We start from the raw sequence: 25,330 nt of genomic DNA on the forward strand, positions 1-25,330 counted from the left end.
TATTTGTGTTGTCTGTGTACCGCATACTTGTGTACACGAGCATATTGGATAACCATGTGGATGTGTACATAATTTTGGTGTACACATGTACAAGTACATTGCTTGAAAATTGCCTTTGTATGGGTTCATGTGTTTTTGAATGGGGCTTTGTTTAGATTTGGATACCATAGACGTTGGTTACCTTGTCTTTATAATTTTTTTAAGCTTTATTGAATTGTTCAGTGTCCCAATTATTTCATTGCTTGCATGTGAGTTTAGTATTCATTAATGTTTTGTTTGTAAAAAATTTATTGGTTTTAAGGAAAGTGACTTGGATGTGTATGGTCGTGCACATGTCCTTCATTTAAGTAGGTGTACACATGTACATGTGAAGTCAGTTTACACATGTACTTTAGAAAAAAAAAACTCAGTGCACACATGTACATTATATGTAGTGGGCATGCTTTTAACGTTTACAAAGATGGCAAGGAAATGTAGAAAACATTATAAAACCCATTACATCTCAAAACATGAAACAAAATAAAAAAAAATTCGTTGAACACGTAAGAGATGAGAAATGGTGAATGCACAATCCAAAAACATAGTTATGGTTTCTATGATTGTTCGTGAACAAGCTCTCTCTGCTCATATACATTACAACAAACCATTCACAACAACAAAAAATTTGTAACATTGATTGACACATCTCTACATGTACAAAGAAAAGAGACGCTTTGATAAAAAAAAATAGCAAAGAGACGCAGCTATTCAAAATTGTTTTGTTAATAAAAGAAAAAAAAAGGAAGAATGTTGTTCGGTTCTCAGGCCTTCCTCGCTTATAGAAAATTTATATAAAGAGTAATACATAAATTAAGTTGTTTTGTTATTACCAAACGAACTTATATATCAAATGTTTTTCCTTACAACACAATTCTTTGGAACTTAAATTATGAAATTTATATTGAAGATTAATAAAAATCTTTGGCACCTGCCTAATTGTTTTTTGTAGTCTAGGAAAACAATAATAACGATATTTCGTAGGAGGTAATGATATATATCATGTTACCTAACTTTCATCTTAAACAAAGTATCGGTTGCAAAAAAGTAATGCTATCATCTTTCTATATTTGAGCCTTAAGTATAACAATAGTCAGGCTGCAAAATTTTATGTTAACTTAATGTGTCCTCTAACCAAACTATACTTCAAATTATAAGCTTAATCCAATTTGTAATTGTTTTTTTAATATTTTAATTTTCCATCTTATGTTGTCAAAAAAAATATAAATATGATATTATGAAAATTAGTGTAACTTCAAAATCAAAAATATATAATTTTTATTTACTGATAAGTTAGTAAGAAATACCAAATGTATCGGCCCAACATATAGATGATTATAAGCAATCAAAAGTTTTATACATAAAAAAAAATTGATCATATATAAATCTTAAATTCGTCAATACAATATGTTTAATTAGAAAACAACTACTTATTTTGGATTATCTATAATTGAGATCGTTTAAATGTTCTTTTTAATTTCAATTGAGCCGAAGGAAGATCAATAGTAAACTGCCGGTATAATTATTGTTAGAAGACAATAAAAATCTTAAACTTTGAACCAAATTTTCGCGATACACAATTTTAGAATCAAGCTCTTTTGATAAGTTTAAATTATTTGTTTTTATACCAGGCTGTTTAAATAAATGAGAAATTTTTTCACCAAGTTAATGCTTCCACCGAATTTTTAAGCTTGGTACAAATTTTTGAAGAAGTTCTATATGGTAAGTTTAATTTAAGATAATAATATACTTTGTCACCAAGTCTACAATTTCGGCCATTGAAAACAACTTGTCAAATATGTTTGTGGTAGTTATTGAAAATTTACATAAATATTGGTTCAATGTATCACGCTAAAATACGGTTTCTAGATAATTAATGCTAATTATATTATTTTTCCAAACAATCTGAAAACCTACATATGCCTACTATATATATATACAGTTTTCCTTTAGAAATACTAGGCATTAAATTTTTTTCACAACTCTTAATTTATGATTATAAGAATATCAATGATATCATATTTTAATTGTTTGAATTGGACTTCTATATTTTTTCTATGTGTACCAAATATTTATAATTGGTTAATTATTCTATATTGAGAAAAACGTAAATATCAAATATATTTTGACTACAAGAACACGTGTATTCAGAAATCATCAGATTTTACAATATGGAAACATAAGTTTTTTAATAAATATTTCACCTTATGCAAGGCGAAAGTCTTATTCTAGTAATATAGTATTACAAAGGGAAGATTAAACATTTAGACGATGATGATGGTGATTTTCTTATTCATCAAGCGTTAAGCTGAAACTTTGTTTACTTTCATCACAACAACTACAAACTTAATAGACCAAATTTCATTTTTTTCATAACTAAAAATGCCAAGAGGAACACGACATTCTTGGTCATGACCACGTAATCACAGTATTCAGCGATAATATTCAACCCCCCAACAATACAGAATCTGAAAAAAGAATATACTTTCTCTGAGTTGCTAATGATACTTGAGATACCAAAGAAGCCTCCCTTTCATTCCTTCAACATGTAAACAAAGAAACAAAGCAAATAAGACTAGTTTGAAGACAATTTTTTAGGTGTTATCTAAAACAGAATGTACATTAAAACTTTTCATGTTAGCCTTATATATTATTCCAGTGCTTCTCAGTTCCAGGCGTTAATTCTGAGTTTGGTGAGATAAATATCTTGGAAGATCAAATGAGCAAGCTAATAACTCAGTTATATTCCATATACCGTGGAAATCAAACTCGTTAGACAAACAACTCGTTTTGTACATAGTGAAGGTGGTCTGCTTAGTCAACCTAAGAGTCTTTTTAAGGACTGTTTGTCTGATGTGGAGATTGTTTGTCTGATATACAACCAAACACACTTGAGATAATTGAGATGAGAAGTCTAAGATCGATTGACCAAGGAGATCACATATAGTAGACAATTTTAGCTATCAGAACTGATAATCTAAACTATTAAAACTGAAGTACAAATTTAAAATAACTCTGACTTTTCCTAAAAAATTACAATCTCATGTCACTGAGTAATTAAGATGTATTTATTTAAAACAATATATAAATTAATTATTTTGCTGAACCATTTCCTAATCTACGCAAACTATACCAGTATGGTTCGTTGGACTTGGTCCATATATATCAAAACTATGAGTTTAACTATCCAACACATGGCCTAACTCTGAACACATAAATATTGATAGTGCTCATATTATAAATCGTACTATGAATTTTTTTTTTTAAAATCCAAGACCTCGGATTATAGTATCCATTATTAATAGTGCTCATATTATATATCGTACTAGGAAGTTTTTTTATAATAAATCCAAGACTTAGCATTATACAGTAGTATCCATTTTGTGGCATATAGAGTAATTTGTTTAATCTTTAAATACATGTCGTACTTGCAACAATCTATCAAACCGGTTTAATATAGTTTGTTACAACGTTGACCACAGATTATAGTATAAATTTGGTGGCATACGAAGTCGTTGGTTTAGTAATTGCAAACAAATTGTTTTCACAACAAACTTGGTCTTGGTGTACAATTCAAAAATCAATTTGTATACCGAAATATCTATCAAAATTAGTTACGAAAATCTAAACTTAACAATGTTGATCAATGAATAAAAAAAACTATCCCAAAACGAAATTATAGAAACTCAATATATATACATACCTACCAACCACGTATTAAAAGATTTCCTAATAACAATAAAAATATTTTAAATATTATAGGTTGTTCACAAAAATCTCTAACATATTAACTAGTTTACTTATCTACACCTAAAATCAAGCATATATATTTTCCGTGATACACTATGTTTTAACATTCTACCATTTTAAATATTTTTTAAAATTTATTTCCAATTATAAACTTTAAAAAAGAATATTCAAAAGTATAAAATCCCTACAATCAATGAAAGTTTAAATATGAAATTAATTAGCTCACTAACCATGCCATCGTCCTATACATATACACTAGGTAATAACCCGCGCCTTGCGCGGAATGTGATTATTAGTTTCGTTATTTTTTAATAATGAGACATTAATCTGTTTAATCTGGATATCGGTTCGGTTTTAGGTTGTTTTTTTGGTTTTTAATCTCCTAAAATATAACTATCATTTTAAATCCATATTTATTGGGTTTGTTCGATTAAAATGTTTGATGTTTTTGTTTTCTTTCCATGTGATAATCAAAAATTACTATTATTTGTTTGTTTTTATGTTATGAATTTTAGATAGTCGTGATGTCGAACCAATGGTTTCATATTATAGTTTCTAAACGGATAATAGTTAAAAAAAGATAAGAAAATTATTAAGACAAATCATTTTACTACAATTTGGTCGATAGTGAAAGAAGCATTAAGAAAAATAATATTTTAACTTCCAAAAAATTAGATATTTCAGATGTGGTAAATACTTAGTTATAAGGTGCTCACGTCAATATGCACATGTATGTGTATGTAAAAGTATATAAAGATGGTTGATAATTACTATTAAATGTCATTTTTTCAAAATAATACATGAAAAAAAAATTCTTAAAATGAAATTATTTAAAAACAAAAATATTGTAAAATTTATATAAACTATAATATATAACTTATATATAATTCTTTAAATATATATATATATATGCATATAATGGATCAAATTGGATATCCGTTCCTATAAATATTGGTATTTGTGATTTGTTTTTTTTACGGATAATGCAGTTTAGTATTTGATTTGCTTTGTAGAGTAACGGATATCCGGATTTTTCGGTTCGAATCAAAATAGATAACGAATCGAATCAAAATTTATGAATAATTTGTCCAGCTCTATTCGTAAACAGTAAAAATAACGTAAAGAAGAACCATGCATGTGAGTTTTATATTAAAAAAACGTAAAGTACATAGTTTGAACATATTTATGTAGAGTTTGACTGAGAAGCTCTCTACATGTGACATGTATCCATTTTAGTGTGAACGCATTTATTACAGTGTTTCTACAAGTGACATGTGTCTAGTTTAGTGTGAACGCATTTATTACAATGCTTCTCGTTTAATATATAAGGGATTTCTTACCATCTACTCTTTTTTGCATCCAAAACACGCAATTAACATAAAAAAGGCCACTAACCGAGGTTTTATTTTTGTTAAGGAAGCAATTACCGAAGAGCGTACCAGTAATCATATGATTCTATGTTTGATTAGGTTTGCTAAAATCAGCTCTTACAAAAGTATTAAAAATTCTTTTAGTTTCTTTGTGAACAAAATTCCACTTAACAAGTGAAAACTCAACATTACGTTTTCTTTATGGGAAATAGGAGATGTACAAATCACAAATGCAGTTGATGCTTCAGTTGTGACTCTCAACCCAACCATGAAAGAAGCTATTGACTTTCATCTTAATCTCATGGACTAACAAAATCTTGAAACTATTTTGTTTTAATTACAGAATGATAAACGATGATCTTCATATTGCTCTTTGTGAGAGAAATAGTGACAAGAAGTTGATTAAGCATCAAGATGAAGATTGGAATGAGATTCAAGTCAGACCCATCTCTGAAATTTTGGCGGCAGTTGAGGTAAAATTTTAATATTTTGAGATATTTTACAGCGGTCTTATTGTGATTAGATGATTAATATATTGTGTCCGTGAGTACATATAGACCGGTTAAAATTTGAAAAAACAACCATGGAATTGTGAATTCTGTCATGCATGTTTTAATTATCCAAGTTTTGTTTATATAGTTAGATATTGCACTTCTAACATGTCCAAAATGTATAAGAGTAAAAATTATTATTAATAAAATATTTTTAACTGATTTAAAATTTTACCCAAAACATCATAAAATTAATAATACGTTTAAATCATATAATAATATATGAAAGAAATGTTAATATAAATCTGACAGGACATGATACATTTAACACATGGATTCAATTATTATTTGTATAACTACGTAACATCATACGGTACTGCAATATATGGTCTCAACAATAAAATAAACTAAATTAGTGAAAATGCAATAATTAAATTATTATGTTTTAAAATGTTTATATATATTCTAAAAGAAACACCCGCACGGGTCAAGCCCTAGTTTCTAATTAAAATCAGGATAAAAATATCTCATCACACATAGAAAAGAGTAGTTTTCAAAAGAAAAATAGGGGGATTTTTCAAATTTAAAGACAAGATATTTTTTCAAATTATCCTATTTATATATTTAAATATCGACATATATAAAACTTGGATCGGATAATTTCAGTTCAGTATAGTTAAAAATTTTCAGTCGAAAGTAATCAACCCAGACGTATTAACACCTACTTTTGCATAATTTACCTAAGCAGTTTAGTTGGTATCTCAATCCCGGTTAGTGCGGTTTGGTAGCTAAAGTCCCCAAGTTGAACACATTTCGGACTCGATATGATTGTATTTAGTGTGGAATCTCGCAATATTATTACGGCTTGTGTTCCATAATGATCTCCCTAAATACTAAGACATTGATTCTCAAATCACAGAAAACCTTTATGCTCAAAGCCTCAAAGTTTAGGTCCACCAACTAAATCATATATACACCTAAAAATGTGAGAGAACGAAATAACAAATTCAATTATTTCCGCAACTCAGGCATGACCATAAGCCCGGCCACGGCCAAGTAAAATCCGCGAACTACCAGACAACATATAGGAAGGAATCACCATGAAACCATCTTCTGGTTGTTCATTACTCAATTTCTGAATGTTCTTCATCATGGATCGCTGGACTAGTGAGCCATCGACGGCTAGAGGTACAGTTACCAGATAGTATGAGAAGCATCCCACTTCCCGTGCCGAAGGTGCAATACAGGTCACAACGACATACACAACGTGCAAACCCCTGAAAACTTGAACTACCATCACTTCCCCATCCTTTTCTTCCTGAAGGATTGTGGTCTTATCCAATCTAATGGTTACAGAAACGTCCCAGACAAAAGGAATCACCTCGTCTTTGTGTTTAGCACGTACGTGGCTGTTGAGATCCTTGTAATAGCCAGTGTAGTTGCAGTTAAGTACGGGGCAGGAACACGGGGGGAAAACACAAAGCTTCTCGTGGCTAAATCGATTACCATATAACATTTTCTCCTTACACCCGTACTTGGCGTTGGTACATGAGACTCTAGATGTTTCTATGACCTTCTCCATGGCTCTGCAGCGAATATAACCGACGGGTAACGTGCAGGACGGACATATGTTCCTGACTTTGGCGCAGCACACAGAACAAGCTAGATGACCATTATCACACTAAACACACAACCACAGAGTTATTACATCTGAAACCAAGGTTTATCAATCAGAGAGGAAGGAAGTAAACCTGAAAGATGGGAGCCTTGAGGGGCTCGCAGCAAATAGGGCAATCGAGAACATCTGGATCCAAAAGCGTTACGGAAAGAGAAGAATCTTTGCTCGAAGAGATCTGGCTTGTTACGGGATCTTCAGCAATTCGTCTTGCCTCTTCTATTACCACTTCACGATCGCTGTCATCGCTCATGGATTCAATTTGACGATCATCTTCTTCGTCTTCTTCACCGGAACTTCCGGCTGTTTCTTCATCTTCATCGATGGAAGGAAGTCGCTGCCGTTTGCGGGATTGATGGTTGCTTGATCCTTCTCCGTCGTCTCCTCCAGAAACTGAGAATCTCGCCATCTTTTGATCGGATCAGATCTGTACGACTCCTGAAGAATCTTTTATAGAGCAACCAAGTTACAGGTGGGTCGGGGAAATACTCAAACCGAACCGGTTTAAACCACCCAAATTTTTTAGATCTTTTATAGGGTGGTATATGATTCTGATGTTTAGCGTTGGCTCAGTCCATCCAACAAAAAATAGAGCTCTAATCCTATATATCACTTTTAAAGTTTTTTTTCGTCAACTTTTAAAGTATTTAAGATCAGTTTAAGGCTAAATTAAAAAAAAAAAAATTTAATACAATCGGCTCTGTTGAAAATTTTAGAATCTTATTAGATCACTGTATTACTTAATTCTCTCGTATACTAATTTAATACTATAACTAGGATAAGAGCTGCACTTTGCAAATAGTGAATTTATTTGTAATCAACAATTTTTTTTATATATTTGATCATTTTGTTTATACATATACAATATTTTTTTGTTGTTATTATATAATTTCTTTTCGATAGACCGAATCAATTTTATTAAAAATTGTGGAATTAAACTATAATTAATCTGTCATAAGTTGATCAGATTGAACATTAAACAAATTATAACACAAAATTTTTATTTTTTCCACCGAACACATTCTTGAAAAAAGTGAACAGTATTGTTTCCACAGTTGAATTATTTTGACATTTATCTTCCATATGGTTTTAAAAGGTTTCAGATCAACCCTTGAATTGATACATGTCATTTTAATGCTTTTAGTCGTATGCTTAAGGAAAATTTAGATTTTTATAATTTAAAGTTGTTTTAAAAAATTCAAAATATAGCATATAAAAAATCTAATATATAAGAAAAATATAACATATAAGGCTCATTTTTGTAATTTAAAGGCGTTTCAAAATTTTTTAAATATAACATATAAGTTTCCTCATTTTTGTAATTTAAAGTCATTTAAAAAATTCTAATATAACATATAAGAAAAAATCTATTTTTTTTAATATATGGTTAATATGATTGTATATAAAATTAAACAAAAATGAAGAAAGATGCAAAAATTGTTATCAAATTTTTATTATTCATAGTTATTAATTGTCATATATATGTTAATCATATTATGTAATTTCGTAGCTTTTATTTAAAGAAAGAATACACGCTTCTTATATTTTGGGTTAATATAGGGGATGATTGGTAAGTGATGTGGCTTTTATTTTTTGGCTTTAGCTGTAGATTAATTATTTCCAGACCACTAAATATAAAGCTCTAGAAAAATTGATTTCCAAAGCTATTTTGTTTCATATTTTAGTTTTTATGGTTGTACCTTTAAATTTTTTATTAAAGTATGATTGGTAAACTAAAGTGAATGTAGAAAAAAAAATGAGCTGTGGAAAGCACTCACATCACTTACCAATCACCCCCATAATGCTTCGTAATAATTGGATTTGGACCAACATTTTTTTTTCAATTGATTCTTAAGCTGCCACATAAGCTAAATTGTCATCTTAATTAAGTGACATCTAAGCAGAGTCTCTTTTTAATTAGTATAAACTTAAGGTTACAACTTTTTAAATGATCTTCAATTAATATATAGGGGATTCGTTAGTTGCTTGAGTTTTGAGAGAAAGATACTACATAATAAGTTTGCTTTTACGAACAATCTTGGTAAGCAGCCCATCTTATGTGTGGTGCAGTATTTCAACGGTACGAAAACTACTACTATTGGGGATCAGACAGAAGATACAATCTAGATATGAGGTTAAGGTGTGGAAAGACCCTTGGATCCCTGCTACACTAGCTAGGACGGTTTGTCCTTCTGCCCATGTATTGCACCCTAACATGAGAGTTAGCGACCTTATTATTCGAGAATTGAAGGAATGGGATGTTGGACTACTGGAGGATATGTTGCCCCTGGTGATATACCTCTCATAAGGAGTTTGGTAACAAGCTCAACTCATCGTCGTGGTACATTTTGCTGGAACTATGCTAGGAAAGGCCAGTACACGGTTAGATAGTGGGTAGCTCGGAACTTATTGAAGACTGAGGAAGATATGAAGGTATTGGAGTTCGGTATAACCAAGCTCCAATCCTTTGCTTGGAAAGTAACAGCACCTCAGAAGATATGTCATCTTATGTGGCAATTGATAACAGGACATGTGGTTGTAATGAGAAACCTAAACCGTCGTAATATGAGATGCGATAATTATTTCCCAAGATATGGGCAACCAGAACAACTGGTACTCATGCCATATTTGAATGCCCTCCAGCTCTACAAGTATGGTCCCTATCTGCAACACCATCTAGCCCTAACATTTTTCTGTTACCAGGTATTTATGCCAATATGGATTACCTCTTCTGGAGAAAGAATAGCATTGTTGAACCAGAACTGGACATGAATCCTTATTCCTAGATAATCTGGTATATCTGAAAAGCTCGGAATGATAAACTCTTCACGGGGATTGACATGGATCTTTTGGAGCTAGTTCGTTATACAGAAAGTGAATGTTAAGCCTAGTTTAATGCAAATGAGATGGTCATTCCAGCTCCACAAGAGCATAGTAGCGACGAACTCATGGTCATAAGCCTGTATAATATATACATGGTGGATGGTTCATGGACTTCCACAACAGAGTTTAGTGGTTTTGGTTGTGGTTGGAAGGATAGTATTGGAAAGATTCAGCTCATGGGAACACGAAACTTAAGGAGGCGAGAGACTGTTTTACATTCAGAAGTAGAAGCAGTGCAATGGGCAATGGATAGCATGCTACAACATTCTTCATGTCAGCTCTTTGGGACAAATTGCAAGGATATGATCGCGATGATAAATGAGCCTCGAGCTTAGCCAAATTTTGCAACATAATTGGAGACTATAAAGACGTTGCAGATATGTTTTTCAGACTTCGAGATATCTCATATCCCAAGGGAACATAATGGAATATCAGATTCTTTAGCTAAGATTGTGAGATCTTTTCATAGAGAGCTTTGTTACATTGGTTCCGGTATTGTTACTAACCATCTCAAGTTTGAGTAATAGAATAGTTGTTCGTTGTCAAAAAAAAAAAATCAGTCTTGTGCGATAATTCGACACTCTTGTAATAAATTTTCTTTCTATAAACGACGTTGATGGCCCTGAGATTAGGGGTGATATTGATGCTGGTTAACATGCTAAACAATATTTCCAAAAGGTAGAAAACATAAACTTGCATATATAACCATATATCACTTAGTCTATTATCAGTGATCTCCTCGTTAAATGTTTAGCTCTGATACTAAATTTACAAACACATAACAGGTAGAACCACAAAGGAGGTATTTAGGATCAAAAATATTTTTGGTGAGGTATTTAAGGATATACAAAGATGATTTATAATACAAAGTGGGATCTTTATTTTATTAAGAACACTTAGAGATATACAAATTTAGAAACATATAGTAGGTACAACCACAAAGGAGGTGTTTAGGATCAAAAGTATTTTTGGTGAGGTAATTAAGGATAAACAAAAGATGATTTATAATACAAAGGGGAATCTTTTTATTAAGAACACTCAAAAATATTACAAGGGATTCTTTAGGACTCAACTCTCTCAACTCACTTAGCTTGGATTACCATACTCTCTAAGCCTCCTTATTTATATTACAAGGCTTTCAATACACACCATTCGTACTTGTATAATACACACCACACAGAGTTGCCCAATATTTTTCCACACTTAGTTGACATAATATTTTGGCAAAATACTTATTTTGATCCATGATATTTTAAAATTATTATTATTTCTTATTCCCCCTTCCTCCAAATGAGAGGTGTTGTTCCCGCCCTACGTGTCTTCCTCTTCACTGTCAGAAAGCTCTGAGATGTCGTAAATCTTTAGGCCTGGAATGTACCTTCTTATCATGTACTTTCTTCTTTCTACTCGGTAATTCGGATGATCAGGGTTGGAGTCTGGCCACACGTACTGCTTATGAAAGCTCACTAGTATTTGTCGTACCTCTTCAACAAACTCTGATGGATAAATGTCTCTATTGTGCCAGTGCGCAGTATGCGAAAAAAAAAGTCTTTTGTCGAGTATGAGTACTGCCAGGCCACCTGCCCTTTGGGCTTTGGTAGAAGTGCATTCCGTCAAAGGGATTATTATTGTAACTTAGCTAGACCTGGGCGGCATATATCTTGTCAATGGTCATTCCATCATCTTGCAGGTTTTTATTGTTGAACATTCGAAACGTGACAAGAATAGTGACTCCTTGTGCGTGAATCTTTTTTGCCACCAGGTCACATCGTGGAACACTGTGAGCCACTTATACAAAAGTTTGTAATGTGGCTTTCTCCTTGTCAAGATGCACTTTGCCAAGTACTGTAGTAGCTTGCATTTGTCGAAAAGTACTCCAATGGTGTATAAATCGGCCAAGTACCAAAACAAAATATATGCTTCTTTTGGGAATTTTTCATAATGAGCCGGGTTCGCTTTTATGGTGGTAAGAAATGGATACACCGGATGATAAGGGAGCCTGAGAAGTGGACCTTGGTCTAGACCGTACCTGTGGATGTAGAGCTTCAGAAATCCGTGGACGGTTTCTAGTCCTCTGTAGACCAAAACAAGGTCTAACATCCTTGCTTGTAGTCCTTGTGGCATCATTGAGATCATTTGTCTCAAGGACTTTTCTGCTGGATTTTCTGGACTAAGAGCATAAATCATTGGGATGATTACTGAAATCTGACGCTGAGTTCTTGATAGAAAATCTGGTAGAACATTTTCTTTCCCTTTGATATGCTTGACGTCAAATTTCCATTGTGAAAACCAACTCCCCCATCTGAGTAATTGTGCTTGAGGCATGACTTTCTGTTTGATCTGTATCATCTTTGGAAAAGATGACATGTACATCTCGATAAAAAAATGTTGGCCCACCAGATGAAATTCGAATTTTTCGATCCCTTTTTTTACTGCAAGAATTTTTTTGTATGTGGAGTGGTAGTGTTTTTCACCTTCTTTGAAGACTCCACTCTTGTAACCGCAAATGTGCTGTTTTCCTTTTTCGTCTTCTTCTAGAAGAACATCACCCCAATAGCAGTCGCTTGCATCTATCTGAAGAATTCTTTTACCAGTAGCCGGAAATTTCAGTGATGGAAGTGTCTTTGAGATCCGATTGAGTTCTTTTACTGCTTTCGTACACTTCTGGCTCCATGGAGGAACATCTTTCTTTAGTTGAGCTGACAGTATTGATATGGATATTGTGAGGTCAGGGATAAAGTCAACCATGTAATTTACAATTCCAAAGAATTGTTGCACTTGCTTGAATGTTAGCTTCTCAACTGGAAATTCGTTGAGTTGTGATGCAGTGTGGGGCTGGGGATGATATTTTCCTTCTGAGATGTGCATACCGAGGAAGTTAATTTATGTATCTCCAGTGACCATCTTTTTTTTCCCGAGAGCATGATACCATATTGCTGTATAATATCATGAAATTTTTTCAATAGGCGAGTATGAGAGTCAATATCTAGAGAAAATAGGAGGATATCGTCGATGTACACTAGGGCATTTGAGAGTATTGGCTCAAATATTTTGACCATGGCCTTCTGGAATAATGAAGGTGTTATTTTCAGACCAAACTTATAAACTAGTTTATCTCACTTTTTCTTATGTTTTTTCTACATATTTTTCAAAAAAAAAGTATTCAACTTTACACCAACTCAATTATATTGTGTATTTTAACTAATTTTGTATTTTTATATTTTGTTAATTTTGTCTTTCCGACTTATATTTTTTAAAAATTATATTTGATATGTATTAATTTTGGTTGTTGTTTTCTATCATTTTTTCTAGCCTAGGCTTGAGCTCGGTGGTCAAAACATGAATAATTTCTGAAAATGAAATACTGATTAAAATAAACTGAAGGTTATAATAAATTTTGTTAATTGATTTGGTTTTATAATAAAAAGATGAGAAATTCGGGATAACTAATTAATTTATTAAAAAATTCTTTTTAGGTATCAAGTTCATAGACAACCTTTTCATTATGTGGCTTGGTGATAACTGATAAAAGAGTCAAGAAACTTCAAACAAATTATTATGTGGCATGTTAAGAGGTGTTTGAGTATTCCGATCGTACATAAACAAATTATTATTGTTATCTTGATCTAAAACTACCGTCTATCTCGCACACGTGAATATTAATTGTTTGTAATTTGTAAGATACTTTAGAAAGGAGTTATTTGTGAATAACCAAGAAAACTATAATTATATTTTTAGAGAAAAAGCATAGAGAGATATAAAGAGAAAAAAAAAAAGAGAAAAGGTTATTGGGAAAACTGTTTTTTAGAGGTAATTATGTCCCTTTACACTAATCTATATTTTGTGTCATATTTTCCTATAATACCCTTTAATATTTATAAAATTAATTTTAATAAATAGTTTTACAAACAAAAAAAATTTGGAAAAATAGTAACATTTGTTAAAATACCTATATGAACTTAATGGTATATTTTCCAATTATAAAAAAAGTTAAAATTATAAATTTCAGATTATGTTCTAAAAAAAGTAGAAATGACATTCTACGAAGTAGAAAACGAAATCTACTTTTTTCATTGAATCTACAATGTTTAGAATACGTGATTTACGTAAATAGGAGTATTCTACAAATATGTAGAATAAACATTCCGCGCTTAACCTACCATTCTAAAATTCTTAGAAATCGAAATCTACACATTAATCTAATTCTAATACATGTAGAAACCGACTTCTACAGATTTACTATAAATCTAAAACATGTAGAAATCAAATTCTAAACATTACTATAATTCTAAAAAACTGTAGAAACTGATTTCTACATATTAGTTGTATTCTACGGATAAGAAATCAGTTCCTAAAAATATGGAAACAAAATATTTGAGAATATTCACTTTTATATTTAAAAAAAAAATCGATTTAAAAAAAAAAAACGAAAAAGGAACAAAAAAAAGAAGTGGAGATAGAGATAGAGTTTCATACCTTTGCAGAACAAATTAAAGAGTGATAGATTCGTAAAAAGCTCACGAAATCGTATGGGTTAGGCCAAATAATCGTCCAAATCAGAGTGAAATTGAGTGAGTTAGGGTTAATGAACTTGGGTAAGAATTTGATTTTGTCTCCCTTTATTCGTGAATGGGAAATTATGGGTTTCATCCCAGAGAAATCGAGTTTAAAGAGTTGAAATCATGCTTGGTCGGTTCAAATCAAGTGGGAATCAATCCGGATATAATCATACAAAACCAAAAAAATCGATTTGAGATTCTTTCCTCGGCACGGGATCGATCGATCTATTCTTACAGATCGGTCGATCTGTGTAAATCGACATTCGCCGATCGAGTGAAATGGACCAGGTCGATCAGTATATATTTCGCGTTTTTTTTTTGTTCTGAATAATGATCGGGATCGATCGATCCACTATAACTTGTAAAGTGGGATCGATCGATCCCCCTTGTCGAACTCAATATATATATTTTTTTAAAAATTACAATTTTAAGGGTATTACTGCCATTTTGGAAAAAATTAGTCTAATAGGACATAAAGTAGTATAAATTAGTCTAAAATGACATATTTACCATTTTTTTGCTCTAAAAAAATAGATTTCCCAAGGTTATTTTGGTTTTTTTTTTTGTCACCAATCCCAGCGATAGCAGTCTGAATATCTTCCGCTTTAAAAAAATTTAAAAACTTATTTTTTTTTAAAGAATTTTAAAAATTATCCGAGTGGTAGATATGATTCACGCTCTTCTTGATGGCAAAAAAAAAACCAAAATCACCTTTTTTTTTTTTTAAATCTCTTGATAGACATTATTCAGACTGCTATCGCTGGTTTGAATCATGTCTATCAAGAACCCATCTGAAGATGTATCGACAACCCAAATCAAATGATCAGTTTAATTTTAAAGCCCATAGAGAAAATATTTTTGGGAAAGAAGGAAAAGGTTTGTAGCTTGCCACGTATCATGTTCTCCTTGCTCTATTTGATGATGTGGATGCACGTAAGAGAAAACATTTTTACATAGATAGAAAGATGATTTGTGAATCTATTTCTTATCCCCTGTGTATTAATCTTCGAGCATTACTATATATTTTTATAGTTACGTATCATAAAATGGTTCTTAAAATCTTTAGAAAAATAAGCTGGTCCATATAAATATATATAATATTTTTTATTAAACTAATATCAAATTGATTAATAGCGTACAAAAGAATATTCTCAATTATTTTCTTAAATAAAAGCTATGTAATTACCTAATATGATTAACATATACAGTATATGACAATTAATGATTATGAATAATATATATTTGACTATAATTTTTATATTCTCTTTCTTTTTTGTTTAGTTTCATATTATTAAAATAAATTAAACAATCTCATTATGCATATAATAAAAAATTAATTTTTTCTTATATGTTATATTTTGATTTTTAAAAACGATAATAAATGACTAAAAATGGTAAAAGTCCCACATTAAAAAATTTGTGATCAATGGTTTAATTTTTTTTTGTTCAACCAAGATACAAATGATTATAAATCGTATGAATATGAAGTCTCATTAATAAATATTTATATTATATATATATATATATATATATATATATATATATATATATAAATATAATTTAAATTAAATTATATACTATATAACAATATATAAATATGTTAATTTGAAAATTTTCATTGATAAATTATTGAGATCTTAATATTTTAATTATGAAATTTGTATTAAAAATCTCATATTAAAAGTTTTGTGATTAACGATTTAAATTTTTGTTACAGCAAATATACAAATGTTAATAAAATCATATGAATTGAAAGTGTCAATAATAAATATTTATACTAAAATATACTATATATATACATATATTTGTGTCAATATCACTAAAGTTTAATTATGTATCAAATAAAGTAAATAAAATGATTGTTTTGATTTATTTACCGAAAACATGATTTTAAATAAACAAAAGCTATTGGTTTTGATTTATGTGATTACTCTAATGTATATACTTTTATGTATAAAAATTATTTATTAAATATGTAGTTTCTAATATGTTATTGATCCTGACAATATCACAAATACACTTCTTCAAATCGAAGTGATTTTAATATTGGAAGCACTATATATATATATATATATATTTTTTTTTTTTATTTCATTCATATTAAATAATTTAGTCCTGATTTTTATTTGTAAAATCTTTTAATGAAATATCATGACAAGATTTCAATCACCTCCTTTTGAGATTGTTCTAAGAATGAGAAATTTGATCATTCGCCTAATATTTGACTCTCCTTAATACCCTATATAGCTATTATAATTGTAAGAATGAGATATTTTAACTATTTATTATAAGTTTTCCAGTTTATCGTTTAATAAATCAAATAGTTCTTAGTTTATACATAGTTTACATATACCTATAGTGGTAAAATATTATATATTATTTTATTGGTATACTCTTAAGTAACTAAACCTCAAAAACGTAGATTGATAAAATAAAGAATTTGTTTTGTTGTTTTAGAATTAGATGATCAGACTGAACTGGTGAATATATACAATACATACATTTATATTTCGAATTTGCACATATATTCTTTAACATCTTAATATATTAGATTTGAACACTAACATGTGAATTGAGTTTGTCGGTGATCTTCTCCAAAAAGTTGATTCTTAGATATGTATCTGGAGTGAAATTAATTTTTACAAATGTCTATTTTTTTTTAATTGACACTTATGTAATTCACTAAATTCACAGAAGAAGTTTCAAAAAGAAACAAAACTCATATAAATGAAACCGCAACGAGAACGAAATCACAATTTCATATGAGTGGAAAATGAAATAACTTATGGAGAATCAATAGTAAACAAATCCAGAGCAGAAAACCTAGTTCAACTTCGTTATTTTACCATCGATGTTGCCTATTTGGTTTTGGTGATTTGTGTCAGTCGCAAAATTTACATTCTTTTTGTGCATATGAAATCTTAAAAAAAATTAAGATTAATTGTAATACGTTAACTCTTCGACAACGATGATACATTTAATAGACCAACATTTATATTTGTCATTTTATAATCGATAAAAGTTGTACTGTTACCAAATATTAAAACTATTTTATGAACAAACACTTCTATAAAAAAAACCCAGGTTCTAAACCGCGGCCGAGTTGTCCGATTAAACGGCGCCGGAGCGCTCGGCGGATGTCCACCGTGGCGATTTCATCATAAGCGGCCCAGAAATCGGATTCATCAAAAAGTTCATCCTTTTGAAGTTTCAAATGTTTTAAATCTCATGTTAGATGACAGATCCATGAATTTGATGCATAAACAACAAGAAAAGTTTATAAAATTTGTGGATTTTGAGAAAGATATGCGTTGACAGCGGAAAACTAGTTGCAGAAACCCTTAACAAAATGCGTAGAAGAAGATGATAGAATTACAGTTATGCCACTCGTTTAAGAAACGTACAAAAATAATTAAAACACGTTACTTGGGTTTCAAACTCGACGTTGGATGAGCAAATTCAAGCCCATTTACCAACAGACACATTACTTTCTTTGTTATTCATCTAAGTTCGTATATATATTTAGTAAAAACTTAAAATAATAATTAAAATTACTCCCCGATTAATCTCCGTATAATCTCCAAGTTATTGATAATCGCTAGGCGTTGACCGACCGCCCGACTTACGATTGGCGTAGTTTCGAACATGGAAAAAAACTTATCCATGCGCTCGGATTATCATCATTAGAAAATTTAAGCAGGCAAAAAAAAATTATCTCCGACTAGGGTGCCAAACCGTAGCCGTTTTAATAAACGAAATTGTTTGTTTAATCTTTTTTTTTTTTTGAAACACAAAATTGTTTGTTTAATCATCTCTTTTAATCACAAAGGAACACCTCTATCTGTCTGGGATCGCTTTAATTGAGGTTCACCATTTTCACGGAGCAAGACGATGGCTCAAAATTGTTTGAATCCTTCTTTCCGAATCTCTAAAACCATAATCAATCACTCTCACTTCGTCAAGAATTTAAAGAATCCGAGCTTAAACTCGCGATGGCGCCTCATGGTTAATCGAATCCGATGCTCAGCTTCATCCGACGGTGTCGGCAACACCTTAAGAACTTGCAAGCATTGCAAAACCCAATTCAATCCCATACGCAACTCTCCACAAGCTTGTAGATTTCACACTGCTCATTTCGGAGGTAAAGTTAGCGTTTTTTATTCAAAGTCTGTTTCGGCGAATGAAGAAACCAAAGGATTGTTTTTATTTTATATTTATTTGTTAGGAGAGACGAAGAGGAAGTTCGAGAGTGTATACACTGGCGGGACGATGGATACACCAAACTCTGGCAAAGTTTTACAGTATTGGCATTGTTGTGGTTCTGAAGATCCCTTTGATCCTGGTTGTACTGCTTCCCCTCACTCCACATATGACGATTGATCCAATTTTTCTTTGTTTATGTAATCTAAAATAATGTAATGAAGTTGACTATAAAGGAAAAGAATATTCTTTAGTGCTTCTTAATTCTCTTTAATCACATTACCTTGCCATATTGTACACAACAAGGTTACCTTTGCTCGTCAGTTATGTGTTTGTTTTTTTTTCTTGTCGTCTATTGATTCTTGCCCTATGATCTTGGTTTTGCTTATTGTTGTGATAGTTAAAAACGTTAGCGTTAGCCTTTGGTTTAGTTTATTCCTGATGTTTTTTTTTTTTTTTGTCGTTTGATTCTATATATCATTTGAGTTTTCTCTAGTTGGTAAGAATTAGGATGGGAGATCATTTAGTGTTGGTGGTTGATAAGTTATCGAGCAATTCTGGTCTCGTAGCGTTACAGGTAGACACAGTTAAGGAAGATGATGCATCTGCAGGAACCGATGATGTATGTAAGAGAGAATTTGTACAATGCAGGATTTGTCATGATGAAGATGAAGATTCCAACATGGATACTCCCTGTTCTTGTTCCGGAACATTAAAGGTTAATTTATCTTTGTTTTCTATAAACAGAATCCAGTTTTAAATTTTGATTCTTAACCTCAAGAAGCATTTTTATCAACCGTCGCAGTTTGCACATCATCATTGCATCCAGAGATGGTGCAACGAGAAAGGTGACACCTTATGTGAAATTTGCCGTCAGGTTAGTCAAGCACAAGATAATCATCATATAGCTTTCTTCTTCTTGTGCTGCTTTCTTGAAACTATCACATGAAACCTTGTTCGAATGAAAGCAATATAAACCTGGTTACACAGCTCCCCGCCAATTGTTTCACTACACAGGCATCTCTATGAACTTCAGGTACTTTTTTGTTGCTCTTACCTTTATTATTGTTCTAAAATGTAGTTATTCTACTGAGAATCATGTTCTTTGTTGGGATTGTCACAGGAGTGATTGGGGAATAGAGGCACTAGATCTTCGTAACCCTTATTTTCTTACCGATGATCACGAGCTTTATTCGTTTCATAGCCCCACGAGCTTGGTTTGTTGTCGTGTAATTGCCTTGCTGGTATGTTTCTTCTCTCTGTCTAGACTCTTGAGAACAAAACACTGAATGAAAAAACACAATGATATTATCATGTTCATGTGCAGTTCATCTTTCTACTGTTCTTGCGCCATTCTCTTCCAGTTCTTTTAGGTGGAATCGATGATTTCTCGTTAACTTTGCTTCTGGTAAGCAACCGCCTCAACATATATATCATGTCATCTTCCCAAGCTAGAGAATGATTTTGTTGTCTTTTTGCAGTTGCCATTATTGAAAACATTGGGAATCTTGCTGGTTGCATATTTCTTAGTCAAGTCATTCACAGCTATACAACGTTGCAGGCAAGAAAGAGTAAGAAAAAAGCTTCTTTGACTCCCAAAATATGATTCTTGCAGAGATTTAAACCTTTGTTGTCAATTAGGATACGAGATTCTCTGGTTTCTCTTCTGATGAAGAAACTGCGCCGCCTTGGATATTGCCCGAACGACCTGAACTGCAGGTTCCCGTAAACTAAGACAATCAGTTCTTAAATTCTCCTTCTGTGGTTTGATAATGATTTGTACGTATGTGTACCATTACAACATTATACACAAACTATACATACCCATTAAATAAACGTTGCTTTGGTGGTATGGTATTCCAAATTGATTAGATAAAACTGCCATGTTCGAAATCGATGGTATGGTATTCCAAATTGATTAGATAAAACTGCCTTGTTCGAAATCATGCTACGCTAGTTAACAAAAAATTAGAGATTCTGAGATTAGTTTTTTATTTATTTATTTTATTAGAAAAAACTGAATATATAACATAAAAGTGTATTATAGTGTGATAATTTGTGCATATATTATTATTAAAAAATATATAGATATTTAATTTTAACAAGAAAATCATTGCTAATTTAATGTATATTATCTAGTTACGAATATTCAAATACTCTAACTAAACTAATTTTCAATATATATATATATATTTAAATATGTTGTCTCATCAAAACCGCACATCTCAGATTTGTTAGAAATATTTTTTTTATTGGTAACACATGAACCAAAAATGTTGTCAATGTAAGATATATCATAAAAAACAATAAAAATCAACATCAAAGAAAAAGCACAAAAGAAACTAAAAAGCTAAAGTCCCACGTCCTAACGAAAGAAAAAATGTTGATTAGACGATCCTCTATATATTTAATGAAAAAATATTATCGGTAGTTTTACAATAATTTAAAAATGAATAAGTTGAGGTGCCACGTATAAAGAGTTTTATACCCAAATTTTTTTTTTGATGAAATTTGAAATTTATTGATCGGAATTTTTACAAACGATTAGAAGTAGTTTAATGTCTTAGGTGCAAACTTGAAACTAATCGAATTCTAAAGAGTAACTGTAAACCATCTCCTTAGTAACCCTTCCAATTTGTGGCCATGAGTGTATCGCAGAGAGCAAATGCGATTACGAACCGCCTTGTCTATGAATCTTCTTAGTTGATCCCCCTGTATCTCTCGTTGCTGGTGACGCCTTGAATTTCTTTCCTTCCAGACGTAGTACACTGTTGTTTGGAATAGCATCCTTGCGAGTATTGAGTCCAGTGTTTTCCCTCCCATAGTACGTAACCGATTGACTGTCCATTCCCAATCTGGGTTGATGTTCCGTCCGACAAGTGGTCTTGCCAGAGATTCCCAAATCGTGTAAGAATATGGGCAGGCGAAGAACAGGTGATCTCTTGTTTCATTTCTCTCTCCACAAAAGCCGCAAACCTGCGCAATGCCCCATGTTCGCATACGATCTCCCGTTGATAACCTGTTCCTTATTGACAGCCATGTTATGAATGAGAATCTAGGCACCCCCTGCGCGAACCATACCACTTTACACCAATCCACATTACTTCTCCTTTGTCGTAGTTGATCCCAAGTCCTTGCTGCCGAAAAGTTTGTCCTGTAATCATCCTCCCCATGCTTCCATTGTACTCTATCGCGACCTGTACCCGACGAGGGAGGATCCGAAGCTAAGATCTGGCCGTATATGTTCCCCTACCTCCGACTTCCACGGCCGCGAATGTTCCACGTATTGCCCCTCGTAGCATCACTAACTTTGGCGTGGCGTGGTATACCCAGATAAGTCGTACCCACCGTACCTGTAATATTTATCAATTTCCCAATTCCAAGCCAATTGTCAAACCAGAAGGAAGTAGTTCTGCCATCCCTGATATGAACTCTAGTGAACCCATATGCCAAATCTCTAAGTTTCAGGAGCTTCCTCCATATCCAAGATCCATTTTATACCCAAATTTTACATAAATATATTCGGACTACGTACTATTTTACATTTTTTTAATATAAACCTTTGATGCAGGGTTCTACGAATTATACATAAAAAAATAATTTACAAAAAAATTCACTAATGTCTAATTTTGACTTAATTTTTATTTAAAGAATTTTATCTTTCATGTGTTATTTTGAACAAAAATATATTTTAATGTTAATTAACTCTATCTTTATATATTTATCAATCACATTTATATATATTTTACATAAACATACATGTAAAGGTGGGCACAAATCTGTTTCGTTCGAATAATTAGTCATCCGATTCGATTTGATTCGTAGCCATCCGGATATACGGTGCCCTGGATAAGGGATATACGGTGTTCGGGATATCTGAAATTTTTTAGATTTTTAACCGGATATTCGATTAGATCCGTAAAAATAAATAAATTAATTAAAAATAAATAAAATCTAAAATAATATAAAATAATAAAATTTTGTCACAAAAATAAAAAAAAAATTATTTACCTTTTTGAATACGAATAACTAATTTAATAAATTTGGTAAATAAAAATATTGTAAAACTTATATAAAATACATTATTTATATAAATTATATTTAATTCATTAAATATATGTATATATATCATATAACGAATCAAATCGGATATCTGTTTCTAAGAATATTAATATTTGTGAGTTGCTTCGTTTTCTATGGATATTACATATTAGTATTTGATTTGCTTCGTAGAGTTACATATATATCCGGATTTTCTGTTCGAATCGAAACATATAACTAATCGAATCAAAATTTACGTATATTTGCCTCGTCCTATATACATGTGCACATTGATGTGAACACCTATATAACTAAATATTCACTACAAGTAATGATTCTAATTCTCTTGAAAGATGAAATATTATTTTTCTAATGTTTCCTTTCACCATCGACCAAATTCTAATGAAATGATTTGTCTTAATAATTTTCTTCTTTTGCTTCAGTTGTTATCTAGATTTGATTTGATTTTTCAAGCATTTAAAAATTATAATATGAAATCATTAGTTCGAGATTAGGACTGTCCAAAATTCATATAACATGAATCCAAACAAAAAATAATAGATTTTGGTTATCATCGAAAAAACCAACCTAAAACATTCTAACCGAATAAATAAAATAAATATTGATTCAGAATTTTAGTTATGTTTAGTAGATTAAAGACCATAAACTAAATTTAAACCGAGCCAATATAAAAATTAAACATACCTAATCTCTTTTTATCTTAAAAAGTAACAAAATTAATAATTTCATCTGATGCAAGGCTCGAGCTATTATCTAGTCTATAAATAAAACTCACGCTGTGTGTATAATCTTTCAAGTTGGGCTTTATAAAGAGCCCAAAAACTTGTCGAGAAGTTCAAATGCTACGTTATTGCCGATTAATCATTTTAACCGGCCGATTTATTGGGATCCAAGTAAGTAATCCGATTTGGGCTTATTCGACACGGTGTTCCTGAGTGAGGCGGCTTGGCACCCGCATTTTTGGACATGGGGATATAGCGAACGGTTGTGATTCAAGCATCAAATTGTGCAAAATATCCTGACTTTCACATCTGAAAAAGGCGATGAACATCAATCAGTAACAGCCGGTTGTGTTTGATTCAAAAACTTCAACTGGATTCCTAATGCTCTATACAGTCTCTATTTGGTAACCAATACAAATAAAATGCAAAAGAATAAAAATGCATAAAATATTTTTATAAACAGTGTATAATTCTGTTAAAAATAAAGAGGAATTCATTATTTTCCTTTAATCTTCTGGCCACCATTTAGAGTCCAAATTTTGCACTAACTCGCATAGAAACGGTCCAATAATGGCGGCTACGAAGCATAGCAAACAAGGTAGACCCATGGATAGAGTCACGTGGGGAGAATAAATTAGAAGAGGTCCAAGAAAGCTCCAAAGCAGATGGTGTGTCCACATAGGTATGTTTCAGTAAATGAGAAACCGATAAAGTTACTGCAAATGCACAACGAACAAATTATTTTATTATTTCTAACAAAGGCCACACAACCTCTTCTCTTATTCTTTTGGTCCTTGCTCGGATCATTGGTCTACCTTGTTTAGCCATCGTTCATCTGGTTCATGCACGTATCATTTAGTATAAAAAAATTATTAACAGGTCATTAATTCAAGTAGTGTTGATCTTCGTATAATCAAACAAGTAATAAAAGAATGATATAAGCTTTAGATAGAGTGTTCACGTAGATGAAAATAATCGACCAATGAGAAACTATATTTTTGCTACGTAACCTCTTTTATTTGTTAATTTTTACAAAATGATCCTTTAACTTTTTACTTAAATAATTATAACCGAAAATATTTTTTTAGTGAAATATACTATTTATATAAATATAATTATATTTTTTATTTACATAATAGTTTGTAAAGAAATATTTAGTGTAAATAATATCATAATTTATAAAATACTAAAATAAATTGGGTTGGTTTTAAACTTTCACAAATAAAAAGTATTATTTGTAAACTTAGAAAAGAATATACCAATAAAATTATTTTTCAGGAAAGAAAATAGAAAAATACATCAGAGACAAATCCATCTGTATTATGAAATTCCTCTATTTTAAAGAAAAAATAGGGAAAATTTCATGTTTACCACTTTTCATCTTTACCACCACTAAAGAGACATTTTCAAAAATACATTATCCATTAAGTGGCAAAAGACTTTTATACCATTGTTCTCTATATATATAATAAATCATTATTTAAATAAATAAAAATAAATAAATAAAAATTTTGAATTTTTTTTTTGAATTTTTTTCTGTTTTATTTTTTTCAAAATTTATTTTTTAAAACCGAAAATTATG

The 25,330-nt window shown here is 31.1% G+C and overlaps 2 protein-coding genes across 2 annotated transcripts; one reads left to right on the forward strand and one right to left on the reverse strand.

The window, feature by feature from the left end:
- Positions 1–6,552: 6,552 nt before the first annotated feature.
- LOC106391365 (E3 ubiquitin-protein ligase SINA-like 10) lies at positions 6,553–7,893 on the reverse strand. Its single transcript, XM_013831987.3, has 2 exons — positions 7,399–7,893; positions 6,553–7,328 (listed from the first exon to the last, which is right to left on the reverse strand). Exons 1-2 carry the CDS (start codon positions 7,729–7,731, stop codon positions 6,672–6,674), a joined length of 990 nt encoding a protein of 329 aa, XP_013687441.1. The 5' UTR covers positions 7,732–7,893; the 3' UTR covers positions 6,553–6,671.
- A 10,445-nt stretch (positions 7,894–18,338) lies between these two features.
- BNAC06G12260D lies at positions 18,339–20,821 on the forward strand. The gene is made up of 8 exons (XM_013832455.3): positions 18,339–18,905; positions 18,990–19,682; positions 19,770–19,841; positions 19,933–20,000; positions 20,088–20,208; positions 20,292–20,372; positions 20,446–20,535; positions 20,606–20,821. Exons 2-8 carry the CDS (start codon positions 19,476–19,478, stop codon positions 20,696–20,698), a joined length of 732 nt encoding a protein of 243 aa, XP_013687909.1. The 5' UTR covers positions 18,339–18,905; positions 18,990–19,475; the 3' UTR covers positions 20,699–20,821.
- Positions 20,822–25,330: the final 4,509 nt, after the last annotated feature.

The sequence above is a fragment of the Brassica napus genome, chromosome C6 (assembly GCF_020379485.1).
Source record: "Brassica napus cultivar Da-Ae chromosome C6, Da-Ae, whole genome shotgun sequence".
In the NCBI taxonomy this organism is placed as follows: Eukaryota; Viridiplantae; Streptophyta; class Magnoliopsida; order Brassicales; family Brassicaceae; genus Brassica; species Brassica napus.

Bases quoted from the DNA above. Each gene is read 5' to 3' on its own strand.
- LOC106391365 (XM_013831987.3), bottom strand. From the start codon at position 7,731: ATGGCGAGATTCTCAGTTTCTGGAGGAGACGACGGAGAAGGATCAAGC. The intron at 7,329-7,398 runs GTTTACTTCCTT...TTGTGTGTTTAG, and splicing joins TCAAGGCTCCCATCTTTCAG to TGTGATAATGGTCATCTAGC.
- BNAC06G12260D (XM_013832455.3), top strand. From the start codon at position 19,476: ATGGGAGATCATTTAGTGTTGGTGGTTGATAAGTTATCGAGCAATTCT. The intron at 20,209-20,291 runs GTATGTTTCTTC...GTTCATGTGCAG, and splicing joins GTCGTGTAATTGCCTTGCTG to TTCATCTTTCTACTGTTCTT. The intron at 20,373-20,445 runs GTAAGCAACCGC...GTCTTTTTGCAG, and splicing joins TCTCGTTAACTTTGCTTCTG to TTGCCATTATTGAAAACATT.